Consider the following 13,678-nt stretch of genomic DNA (forward strand, 5'->3'; position numbering starts at 1 on the left):
AAATAAATAAATCTTTAAAAAAATTTAGGCTTAGCAACTTACTAATCAAGTCATCTTGGACCAATTACATCTCAAAATCTCAATTCCCTCATTTGATAATGAGACTAATAAAACCCATCTATTGGGTTACTGCAAAAGGTATATGAACTTCTGTTTATAAAGCATCTTTACAAGAACATAGAGCACAAGAGTATCCAAGTGAGTGAGGATTATGATAATGCTGTCAACTTTCTCACGTTAATCTCAAATAAAATTCCAACAGGATTCTAGATGGAATTTGACATTCTGGTTCTAAATTTGCCCTGGAAATGAAAATGTAGAACAGAAAATCTTGAAGTAGAATGATGGAGAGGTTGCTCTGTAGGGTAGTAATATTTAAAATAATATTAGGCGGCACCTGGGTGGCTCGGTGGGTTAAAGCCTCTGTCTTCAGCTCAGGTCATGATCCCAGGGTTCTGGGATCGAGCCCCACATCGGGCTCTCTGTTCGGCAAGGAGCCTGCTTCCTCCTCCTCTCTCTCTCTCTGCCTGCCTCTCTGCCTACTTGTGATCTCTGTCAAATAAATAAATAAAATCTTTAAAAAATAAAAATAATATTTAGAACATTAAGACAGTAAGTACACAGAATGAATATGTATGTTTGTGTGTGTGTATATATATGTATGTGTGTGTGTATACAGAAAGACAGAAAAAGTTCAAACTTGAGCCATAAAATGGCAATGAAACACCAGATCTGATATTAATAAAAGGTCTGGGTTGAAGCCAACACTAAGTAAATACTAAAGTCCCAGGGAGAATTAAGGGTCACATTTCATATGAAGCAGAAGCGTGGAATCATGATGTCTATTTGCCCCCTCTGCTTTAAAAGATGGCTCAGTCTGAGAATCTAAATGGGTCTAAGAAGAGAGAGAATATATTCCTACTACATTAAAAAGTTAGGAATATTTTGGAGGGCATCTCCAAACCTTTCAAAGATGTCCGAAATAGCAAGCATGTTCTTTCAAACACCAGTAGAAGTGACACGGGGATGAAATACGGATTTGACCTCAAGTGGCATTTCTTAAGCTCTTAAAACAATTTCTCTTCCAGATAATCAGGAGAAGAGATTCTGAATTACTGACTGGAGGATATGAAGAATTTAACCTTCAAGATTGGGAAGGAAATTAAAAACTAAAAATATACAGATAACTTAATCTGTCTCAAGAGGAGTGGTTTGCTTTCTCAAGGAAAACTGTATCCACTCTGTTAAAATTCTGAAAACACAGGCAGGCATATTCACTGGTCATCAGAATCCAGGCATAGAGTCAACACTGAGAACCAACACATACCATGTTTCAAATAGAGAAGAATCATGTACTTGATGACTGCTACATTCTGCAGAAAAAAAAGCTTATTATCAAAACCCAAAACACAATCATTAAGACATATTTCAGCTATTCCAGACTGATAGTCAAAGTAAAGCAAGACAGATTTGCTTCCAGCTGCTCTTAAAATACTGTTTCCAGATCATATACAAGTGCAACTTACTTAGTATTTGGAGGAGGTTGAACAATGTATGAGGAAGCAAAATTCTTCATGTTACAATGTTCATAAAAGAGGACTACTTATGCATGGAGATGCAGGTCTCTCTGAATCATGGGTGTATCCAGTATGCAAACACTGCTGAGGATCTATTCCTCCACACAATGTCTGTTATACACACACACATATCCCTTTTCAGCCTTAGGCACACTAGTTTTATAAGAAATTAGTGCTTACACAGTAGATTGTTTTGTTGCCAATAGTTTCTGAATTCCTTTAAAAGAAAAAGGAACTAGGGTTCACATATGCACACCATGAGAACTCTAACTCTTCTTGTGACCACATAAAGCTATTTTAAAGGAAGACTCTATATTGGAGGGAGGGAGGGAAGCTTTGTTGTGCTTTATGACATAACCAATGCCTGTTTTCCACCACAGATAAACCATGTCTTCTAATTTAATAACTCCATTGAATACTTCTGGACTCTAACTTTCCTGGGTGCACAGGTAGATTGGCATCAAGGTAATCCATTTTAGCCAGTTTTTAATGTACTTAGTGAAAAACGATTTCTCTGTATCTATTTCAAATATTCCACTATTAATATATTTGGCTGCAAAACCTTAATTTCAATAAAATGTAAGAACTGTATTCATAGATTTATAATAAAATGGATCTGTGTCTTACTAGCTATTCCCTGGATTTGCTTTATGGATTATGATAAATGATTTATAATAATCCATAATCCATAAATATGATAAATGATTTTCATGCTACCAAAAGATAGCAAATTATTCAACATCAACAGCAGAATTTTAGCAGTAAAACTTCAAGAATAAAAAGTGAGATAATAATAGACACACTCTCCCCACCCCACACACCTCATTACAAACCCTTGAAAATTCACTCCTGTTGTCCTCAGAAATGCATAGCATTCATCCCTATTCCCACCCCAGTCCTCCCTGCTAAAGTGAGGAGCTGTGATTATGGGATAAGGACTTCAAACCATGATATATTGATGGGAGCGCCACAAAGCAAGGAACGGTGGCAGGAGATGTACCTACTCACTTCCATAGCCCTGGAACCCAAATGAAAATGTGCTTGTTAGATGCATGATTGGCTGATCAAAACACAAAATAATTCCATGAGGAGAGAAAACAAGGGGCAGCTGGGTGGCTCAGTCAGTTAAGCGTCTGCCTTTGTCTCAAGTCGTGATCTCAGGGTCCTGGGACCCAGCCCGGAGACAGGCTCCATGCTTAGCTTCTGTTCTCTGTGATAAATCATTAAAAAAATTAAAAAGAATTAAAAAATTAAAAAGAGGGACGCCTGGGTGGCTCATTCGGTTAAACTGCTGCCTTTGGCTCAGGTCATGATCCCAGGGTCCTGGGATGGAGTCTTGCATCGGGCTCCTTGCTTAGCAGGGAGCCTGCTTCTCTCTCCGCTTCTGCTTGCCACTCTGCCTGCTTTTGCTTGTGCGCTCTCTGACAAATAAATAAATAAAATCTTTTTTAAAATTAGAAAGGAAATTAAAATCTAACAATGATCATCTCCTCATAACGTGCCCTCCACCCTCCACATTTAAGTTGTGCTCTAACAAGAACAGGGAGTGTCATTTTTGATAGGGAATGAGAAATGGGGAAACACTCCATCCTCCGTTAGAAAGGTGGCCCTCTCAAACAAGGGCCTCTCAGTTGGATCACCCACATTTTGGATTGGTCTTTTCAACCAGCTAGAGAAGAGCTCTTGACCTGCCCTCTCAGAAGACCCACCTGGAACATGGTAGGTTCCAGATGGGGGGCATGAAGTAGCCTAGAGAGACTACTTATATTCAAAGTCTCAGCAAGGCCTCTTCTTTGGATCCCCAGTTTTTACATCCTGTGTCATCTTGTAAACAGACTAGTAAGCGCCTAGGTAAAGGCAGCCAATGTTTAGGTTTTCTCTAATCTAGTCAGTGCAAGCAGTCACAGGTCACACATGGCCCTGCTTGTTCCCTGGATGGAAAACCTACAAAAGTTTGGGACCAAAACTCAAGGATGTTCCGGTCACCCGAGTTCCCTTGCCTTTTCCCCCAGCCACACAGAGCAGTGTTTCCAACTCTGGTGACTGCATGAATCTCGGCACCCCCAACTTCTCCAACTTAGTCCATCTGAGACATGGGGCAACAAGAGCAACATTTACAACTGTTTTGCTTATAATGCGCTGTAACTGTATTAAAAGCACAAGATGCAAGAGGAAGTTCTACAGAGACAGCATTTATTATTTCTATTTCCAGTACATCAGTGTTTTAGGAAAGAATCAGATATACAATTTTTAAAGAAATGAGGAAAAATTAAGTAACAGTTGCAATTAGATGGATTTTCAAAAGTGAAAAGAAAATGGCCAATTAATAAGCCTATTTGAGTTCTGAAGGTGAGATGTCTGCTGCGTAGATACAAATTAGTATTAAAGATTCTCTTTTTAATTGCACATTTTTTTTCCTGATTATCTTTTTAAAAATTTCTTGAAAAATATGACAACCAAACTTACTTCATATATTAGGTGAGTGCTGGGGAAGGAGGAATACACTGACTTGAACTGAATTTAATTGTATTCAATGATCTGGTCCTAACATGGGTAGACTCTACCTCCCAAAGTCTCTCCAACTTTATCTCTCTGTGAGGCTTATGCACACAATGTCTCCCTCTTGCTGGCCTTCTCCAGTGTGGCAGTGCCATTTCTACAGGCTAAGAATTTTTACCCCAGGTCTATCCTGATCCAAGTTTTAATAACCATAGGTTTTGCTCCTGTAGTACACACAGTTCATTCTAGAACTCAGCTAAGATCTTGGAGTGCTTTGTCACCTGAAAACTATCAGTGTTTTTCAACCTGGGATGTAGAGTCTTCAGGGGCAGAGCCATTCTTTCTCTTCCACCACTGCTTTTCTCTTTCTTTGTACAATTGATCACCTCAATTTGTCCTTATTCTCATTTTTAGAGATCTTCTGTCCTCCCCTCCCTTGTTAGTTTACTTTTACTTCTTAGAGAAATACAAACTCTCAATATTTATTATTTCTGGTAACGATACACACAGAAAATATGTCACACCTTCTGAAAATGTGGAATGACAAAGGAGAAACCCTTTGTAAATCGGTAGGGGGCTACTTAAAAAACTTTGCTTGTTTTGATTCTTTTTATTCCATCTGATTGAAGCAAAAGCATTTATATCTCTTTCATGGTCCAGAACGAAATTATCTGACCCCTCTCAATCTCTTTTTCCTCCTCTGTAAAAGGAGGTAGACCTACCACTAACAATGTATTACCGAACTGACTGATTCATCCAATAAATATTTATTCTACTTATCCAAGTACTTGTAAGGTACTTCAGGTAGAGAAAGCAAAGATCTACATATCTGGATCCCCTGAGAACCATAGTAATAACCTGTGAATGAAAATTTAAAGAAAAAATTTTAAAATCCAATTAATAACGCTCTACAATTAATCCTCATTATTATTCTTGCTTGTGAATTTCTCTATTCTCTAGCTAAGCTTCCATAAATACCACCTATTTTCCACATAAGATGTATTTTCTTACGAAAGTGTTCACTGTGTTACCGGAAAGAATGACCTATTAAAAAGTCATTTTAGGAAGCAGAATGTGAGCTACAATAAAATGTCTCTTGTGTGGGCCTGTACTTCTGCATACATTATTTTTTCCTCACATAATCCTCTGAGAAGGTGCCATCCATTCAACTTCACAACTAAGAAAATTCATTGTTCTCTTGACATATGTATATTAGAGAAACTTTCAGTGCATACCCACAGCTCATAATACATTTCTCAAATGTGTTAGTGGCATTAGGAATTACATTATAATTAAAGTGAATATGAAAACATTTTTCCTTCTCATTTTTAATATTTTATGTATGTCTACTTTTGCAAAGTATACATTAAGGAAGGAACATGTATTGAATAAGACAAGCATTAAGAGAAGATTAGTTCTTAATATACAGTATGCTGGTTTAAATGTCAAAGTTTCAATCTCAATTAAAATGACATTAAAATAAGAATTTACTTTTGATTCCTACAGTTTTCACATAACATTTATGGGTGTGATTGTGAATACTGTAAAGCAGTTGTATCAATATCTATTAGAATGCCATTTCTGCTATTTCCCTTAAAGGCTGAAAGGGTCCTAAATTTTTCCAGCAAAGGGGCCTGTGTGTGTATGTAGGTTATCGTAAGTCTATCTGAACTAGGGCAATTCTCCTGGTAGCCAAAATTAACTCAGGAGACTACCTGAAATAGATAAGTTCTAGGACAGTTGTGTGACATAATTAGCAACAAAATGGCTTAAAACTATAATTTTATTATCTACTGAAGACTTGCAATGATGCTTTGCTGTGATAAATGTCTTTAAAACATTAAGTTTCTCATTACAATAATTTTAACCTGTTTGATGAGTTTTCCATCTAGTGCCTATATGTATCTAGGAGGTATTAAAAAAACTCCCGAAAACAGCACTAAAGAGACAACTCACTAAAAATCAATTGGTTATTAAATTTTCTTCAAGGACTTTACTTGCTACTAGTTAAGCTTATCATGCACTATCCTATACAAATAAAAACACCAGTTAAAGGCGAGTGATGAGAAGAGAGAGAATAGGTCATTTATTTTCAGTAACCAGAGCTTCTGTTACCAATCTCAGGGACCAAATGACCCATGGGCGGGGGGGAAGAGGAGGGATGAATCTCTGCAGTAATACAGCCTTCTAAAGATAATCATATTCACATTCTCAACAGCACAGACAGGACCATTTAATTTCTTTACCAGGAGACAATCATTTGCACAGTATCATAATAAATAAATATTTCTGTACTAAGACATGTATTATGAGAGAAGCAATTCTGAAAACAGTGTCTGTGGCTCAAAAGCACTAATCTAATCAGCTGGGAAATATTTTCCTAACTGAGGTATTCTTTCTAGAAAAGAAAAGTCACTAGAAATCCATTCCGAAGGTTAAGGTCTTTAAAATTTAGGGAGAAAAAGTGCAAAGAATAATTTTATTCTTCTAATTTTATTCTAAAATACTAACAAGGACTCATTAGAATTAATGTCAACATAACTCCTTAATGTATCTTTGTCTCCAAATTCCCAACATAAAGTCATAAATATTACACTTAAAACTGCTGACATTTGATCAAAACTAACACCACACAAAGAAAAAAAATTAAATTATCAGTTACATGAAATAAGCAATTACTTACTAAGTATTGGACTTTTGAATCACAAAGCTTATAAAACAGCTCTACAATTACCAAAATCTCAAGGCCAAAATCGACACTAGGAATTTTTAAAAACAAAGATGTTTTGCAGCAGAACACTAGCTTAAATCATATGAAACAACTTGGGCAAGATTCTGATACAAAAATCACAATTGAGATGAAGTTGAAAGAGTATTTGCATTCAGTCCAGTTCAGCCGCAGAGCCACCGAAAACCTATTTCCTTTTCTAAGAGAAACAGGTTATCTCAAAACTTTAAAGCATTTAAATGGTCTGAATTTCCTTTATTTGTCCATGGAATAGAAGAAAATATTTTTTTATAGTGACACAGTGGGATAGAAAAGAAAAGTAAGTCTGTGCAAGATACTGTGTGAGTACCTTCTTTATCACAGAGTACATCAAATACATTCAGGTTTTTTCTGGAATTCTAGAAGTTCAAATGAACTGCTTTACTCAAACTAAGACACACTACAAAGGAGGGAAGAAAAATAAAAATTCCCATCTTCTATGCAAATTTCCAAGAATTTCTGAAAAAGTAAATTAAAAAAAGGACACAGCTTTTCAGATCAAAATATCAGTGCCTTGATTATTTTAAGTGCCCTAACTTTTGTAAGAAACTTTAAGCTAAGGTTTCATTATTCCAGCTTTATGGGTTCTGTGCCATCCTTGCAAAAGCAAGTATTTTGAGTTTTTAAAAAATTTCTTTTCCTAGAGAACAATTATGATGGACTTCAAGGTAGTCTATTGGCAAAGAAGGAGAAATGTCAGATTCCATCCAAGTGTTAAGAAGTATGAGAATGAGAAGTTTAACGGTTACAGCTGGATATAGGAAAATAATGTTTAGGTCCCCAATTTTTCACTACCATCATTTAGCTGAAATTAACAAAAAGCCATGATTACTGAAATCTGTTCACTTTGTATAAGCAGTTTTAACATGATCACGGGATAGTCCCACCTCTGGACACACACCTGACCTGGTACCACGGCCCGGGTTCCCATGGCAGGGAACGCTGCTACTTTAATAGACTCTGCAGCATGGCCGTGGCATATGTGGGCCTAGCCTGCCTGCTCTCAATTGCATTCTGAAGGTACTGGATGCCTCCACAGCGTTCCCAAATCTCTTCAAACTGTCTTGGCAAAATCTCAGCACCACGCTTTCGAGTCAGGCCTGTCTCTTCCAGATTCAGCTCACACATCTCCATGTCATCCTTACCTGCACAGGGGAGACATCAGAGAATTAGCCATCAATCTCTTCAGAAGCACTTACCATAAACTTTATTCCTGAAACTGTTATAGTTATCAATTCTCATCTATTCAAGAACTTTCAAAACTTTCTTTGCTTTCTTTACGACAGAAATCTGCTTAATAAATTCACCAGAAACAAGTTAAATTTGTCCTCTACCAAGAACACTTTCAGAAAGTATTAACACTGCAGTTGATCGGACAAGTTACCAGACTTAATAAAACTGCTACATTTCTTTAAACAATTAAAAATCAACTGATATAATTAAACACCAATGAAAAGGTTCTTAGGACACAGACAAGTTTCTATGTGCTCTAAAAGGCATAATTAATCTAAGCGATTCCACATCATAAATAAATTAACCCTCAATTAACTGGAAATGTGATCCAACTGCAGAACGCCATTCCTCAGTCCTGAAATTTAATGAGTCATTACATTATATATTAGACTTTCATTCAGAGGGTTTATAATCCTTTTTTGCTTTGTAAGGTTTTTTCCCATGTGAATCATACACACCAGCCACAAGAAGGATGGGTGGCTTATCAGGATGGAGTTCCATCTGCCGGGCAATCCACGGTCCATCGAAATGGGCATACCACCAGCCTTTTTTCTTATTCTGCGGGTCTTTGTACTGGTCGGCAGGGCGGATGAATGGGATGCGGAAGAAGCGTTGCTGTCGGTTCATTTCGATCTCCTGCTGCCTGGCAGGAGGAAGCTGAGAGGCTGGGTTCTGCTGAGCTGTTAAAAAGAACAAGGAAAGTTACACCAGCAGCCCAGGGGATAATGAAAACAGCCTTTAATCTGAAAATGCACTACACATTTTTAAGAAAAGAAGAGGATTCCTAGTAATAACTTTAAAACAAGATGTAAATATTAATTACTTAAAAATGAATAAAACTTAGTATGATTTTAGAATTTTCTTTCCCTAAAGATGTTCCTTAACATTGCAACACACACAGACACACACACACACACACACACACACTCTGCAATACCTGCAATAAAACAAACTAGCCCAAGTAGATTCCCACAAATGACTGTATGAGTAACCTGAAACTCACATGGCAGAACAGCAAACTAGAATTATTTGCTAGGATTTATATTTTATCTCCAAAGAGTTCAAAATCAAAGGTCACAGAATAATTTTAATGGGACTATTCATGATAAAACAAATGAACGTAATTTCACAAATGTAAAGAATTATAGATATCTGTCAATTTAATCACTGTTTCCCTGGAAAAGTAAAAGACAAAAGTTTGCTCTTTTGCCAACTGATTTTAGGATTTAAAATGGCCAGAAGACATATCTTACTAGTAATATTTAGACAACTTCATGACAACAAAAAACTGTAACCAGTAAAACCATGCAATTTTCCTCAAAGATATTTGCTTACTCTAAAATCAGATTTCTCTTGGAATAAAATGCACTGAAGTAAGTGGAAAGTATATAGTATTTGGTTCTCTTTGTTATAGAAAAGAAAAACCCTTGCTTTTCTGCTAGGACTGGACATTGCACACATACCAGTTTTTCCCCCTTGCTCAAGTTTTATAATGAAACAGTTGGGTTTTTATTTTATCTGCAAATATAAATATTTCTCTGGGACAATAACTTAACAGCTTCAGCAGCTGTAATTTTGGAAAGTCTGTTTGTGCTTTTTTTCTCACAACTTTAAAAGTACACCAACCATTTACTGCAGCTCAATTAAGAATCTCACTGAAATGCTCAAGTATGTCAATGAAAATTACAGAATATGTATAAGTCAAGAACAGCCACAGGGTTTTTGTAAGAACTTCCAAATACTGAAAGGATGAAAATACTCTTATTCTAAACTTTTTACACAATAATAAAAGCTTTATAGTAGCTGAATTCATTTCTGTGCAAACCAGAGAAAGCAAAAAGCAGTTAGCAAAGCTGTATATGCCGATGAAAGAACGAAACAGAGGCCCCGTTGTGTTAGTGACTTAAAAAGCCGTGTCACCTTTAGCGTGTTAACAGAGAGGAGCTCATTTATTCTTTTGTTCCTGTAGTTCTTCCGAACTACTTACAATTTAGTGTTTCCATTTCAAGTTTTAAAAATTACCTACTCTGCAGAAAATATGCTAACCCTACTTTAAGAAACTTTAAAAGGATAAGGAAAAACAAACAAACAAACCCTTCCCTCCATCTTAAGTAGTAACTTAGAATACCCAGTTGATAGGAAACTTACTATGGTATTGATGGTCACTTGTTAAATTAACTTGCTTTTTTCTTTTAAATTAAGAGTCTCCTATACCTTAATATAGTAAGTAAAATTAATAAAACTAATTTAATTTAATTTAAAATTTAAATTTTTAATTTAAATTTTAAATTAAAATTTTAAATTAAATTAATTTTAAAATAAAATTTTAAATTTAATTTTTAATTTAAAATTTAATTTAAAAATAAAAGGGAAAGTTTTTGATAGCTTTTTTTTTTTTTAACTATGTGAGAACTGAAATTATATTAAGGAAGCCTTCATTTCCACAAATGTTCATCTGGAAAAGCACAAAGATACAAATGTTGAACATCTGAAACTAATACATGACTTTTTCACATCCTATTGTGTCATCTTTAACATATGAAATAAGTTCTAAATTTGGCTCTATAAATTACTGGAAGCACTTAAAAAAAGCCAGGTCCAACAAGCTGGCAACAAATATGGCATTATAACCAAATCATTATTGATCATCTGAAGCAGAAAAAATTTACTACACATTAAGAGGACTCCAAGCTTTTAAATTATCAAAAATGTGCATCACAGGGTGCAATCTATACAAGCCAGAGAATAATCTCCTATTAGGAGGCATCCTATTAAACCTGTGTACATTATTATACAAAGCTCAGATCTCTTTGGACAGAAGTGTTCATACTGAAACAGTGTGTGTGTGAAACCAGCACCTGAAGTTAGTCTTTATTCTAAAAGATCAGCTGCTTATTGAGTTTTGCTACAATGAGAATTGTGTATATTCACAGCATAAAGTGCCAGTTATTTTTTTAAAAGGAAGTAATTTCATAAAACAGATTAATTTTGTTCTGCAAATATATTTTGGAGTGACCCAAATGAAAGCATCATCTGAAGTTAAATATCTTAGTAAAGACAAACCAACATTAATGTACTACAACTCCACTTAAAAATTGTAGCAAAACAATGTTTAATAGAAGTTAGTGCTTTATAAAGTATTCTTAACCCATCTTCCAGTTAGCTCATAAGTTATCACCCATTGACTTACGTGAATTGTTCAAAAATGGTGCAAAATCTGTGAATAAATATTTTATGTTGAAGAAAAGATAAAAATGGCAGAACTGTTAAATGAGCATTCTTGTAATTTATAAAAAAGGCTTCCCAACCAATCGAAGTGGTGACTAACAAGAAAACATCCTGTCCACAGCCAATACTCTCAGAATTACCTACAAGTAGATTCTGCTTTCTGATTTAAAAAAAAAAGAAAGAAGCTATTTTGATTATGCTCTAGGAAACTCTGTTTGATGGACATATAAAGAGGACCTAAATTTTAAAATTATATTTCATTTGTAATCCTGGGACACAATAATATTCAAACATAAATCCAAAACAATGACTCAGGAATAGACATTCTAGTACCTTCAAAACATTACTAGAAATTCTGTAGAAATAAAAAACTTCTAAATTCATCAAAAAAATAGATGCCTCAGAGAAAAAGTACTGCCATGTTTACATATACTCAGTATGTTTAAATTTCTTCAAATTATCTCAATCTTAAACTCATGCAATTTTTATTTTAGGAACTATGAAATAAAACCACTCTCCAAAGTCAGCTTTAATCAACTAAACATTGTGAATTCTTACTGTGGAATCCGCCACTGCCTCAAGAATTATTTCTGGAAACCACTTTCTGTATTAGATGCAAGGAGAGCGTGCTCACCCAGGACAGCACACAGGAGGAGGGGCTGAGGCTCTCCATGCCCAATTACAAGACTTTACCATGATTTGTCAATTACCCTAAACTAATATTTAGTTATGTTTTTGTTAATCATAAGTTGTCAATTTATTTTCTCAAATTAAGGAATTCTAACCCTTCTAAATATTAAAATATTGAGTAGTTCCTTTTAAAGGCTGATTAGCTGCCCCATTAGGAAGCTACCTAAGTACAGAATTTTCTCAACTGCTAAGCACCTTAAGGCACTTCACCTTTCCTTTACACTGTACTTCTGTGTCAGAATACATTTTACATGGGAAAAAAAGTAGAGCAATAAGTACTTTTCAGAGCAGAACTTACATTTTATCCTGAAATTTGCCCATAATCAAATTCTTTGAATTTGGGTGGAGTGTGTTCACATAAAATTCCTGAATTTGTTCACATATACCTAGATGGGGGACTCTTGGGAAATTTTCTTACTCTTTTGTTCTTTCAAAGGGTATATTATAAATGGAAACATTATAAGAACAAAGCAAGGTATGCCATGTATCATTTCCCCTTTTGAGGGCAAAGCTGGATGAGTACAGTACCAAAGTTTGGTTTAAAAACACAAGAAACATTTATGCGTTCATTAAAAATGTATATGCCATATATTACATTATTATTTTTCTTGTTTTAAGAAGTGCAATCATTCAGATGTTTAAATTTGGGGGGGGGAAACATGATGAAAGCCTTTCAGCTAAAGGCCAGAATTAGAACATTACAGCTAAAAAGGTTATGGCTAAAAGGAATAGCCCATTGCCATTTTTACAGAACAAAGGTAACTGGCTAAAAACTTGGTACAGTGAACTGCTAATGGAATCATCCCGTTACTTTCAATTCCTAGGGATAAATGTGTAAATTGGCAAAGAGAGAGGTGGCCACAATACCAATGTTTAGAGGGCCTTCCGCTTGCCATTTCCTCATTCTGAGTGATCTCTCACTGCCCTTCCAGCACATTGTACTCTGACTGATGACACCTCCTGCATAATCACTAGCAGTAACCTCTCTCTTAATACTTTTTCTTTACTCAATCTACTCTTTACAACAACTTGGAAATACTAAAACTCTACCATTTAATTGATTTTAATCAAACATTGCTTTTATTTAGCTAGGAAGGTAGTGAGGAAGAGCTCATTTTCTATCTCATCTTGGGTCATGTATTATTAAGTTTACTACCAGGTGCTGGGAATATACTTTATAAATGAAACATTAAACATGTTGTCACTTTGACACTGGCCACAATTAAGCCAATAAATTATGCTAGTTTGAAAGTAGCAAACTGAATAAATGAAATTCCAACTATTGTTTTAAGACTGAAATTACAATTCATATATCACAGGAATTCTTAATTAATGTTAAAGCTAGTGCATACTTTACTAGGTTAGGTCTATCCTCTACTTTCCAATTTCAAGTACACAACTTTGTCTTTTGTATACATAACAAAGTAACAAAACTTAGTTTTTGAATCTCAGTCAAAAAATCAAATCCTGGTATAGGCAAAACTGGCCTAAACCAAGCTATTATTTCTCACTCTTATATTTTGACAGTATTGTAAAATAATGTTTGCAGCAAACATTCTTTTTTATTTCACAGTATTCTTTACATTTCCACACGTAATCATTCTATATGTATATATATGTATATGTGGAAAAATACATATTTACATTACTGCACAACTTCTTTAGTATAGACAATATTCTTATC

The 13,678-nt window shown here is 35.1% G+C and overlaps 1 protein-coding gene across 7 annotated transcripts in view; it reads right to left on the reverse strand.

Annotated features, from left to right (window-relative positions):
- Window positions 1–3,756: 3,756 nt before the first annotated feature.
- MYO6 (myosin VI) overlaps window positions 3,757–13,678 on the reverse strand; it is a 155,539-nt gene continuing 145,617 nt past the window's right edge. For 5 of the 7 annotated variants that reach the window (XM_046004557.1, XM_046004555.1, XM_046004554.1 and 2 more), the window contains 3 exons: window positions 11,267–11,293; window positions 8,535–8,756; window positions 3,757–7,988 (listed from right to left, as the gene is read on the reverse strand). In XM_046004557.1, coding sequence (XP_045860513.1) covers window positions 7,789–7,988; window positions 8,535–8,756; window positions 11,267–11,293 — 449 coding nt within the window. In that variant the 3' untranslated portion in view covers window positions 3,757–7,788. The remainder of the gene's footprint in view (window positions 7,989–8,534; window positions 8,757–11,266; window positions 11,294–13,678) is intronic. The other 2 variants (XM_046004558.1, XM_046004553.1) reach the window with 1 other exon arrangement.

This window comes from Meles meles, chromosome 5 (genome assembly GCF_922984935.1).
Source record: "Meles meles chromosome 5, mMelMel3.1 paternal haplotype, whole genome shotgun sequence".
Classification (NCBI taxonomy): domain Eukaryota; kingdom Metazoa; phylum Chordata; class Mammalia; order Carnivora; family Mustelidae; genus Meles; species Meles meles.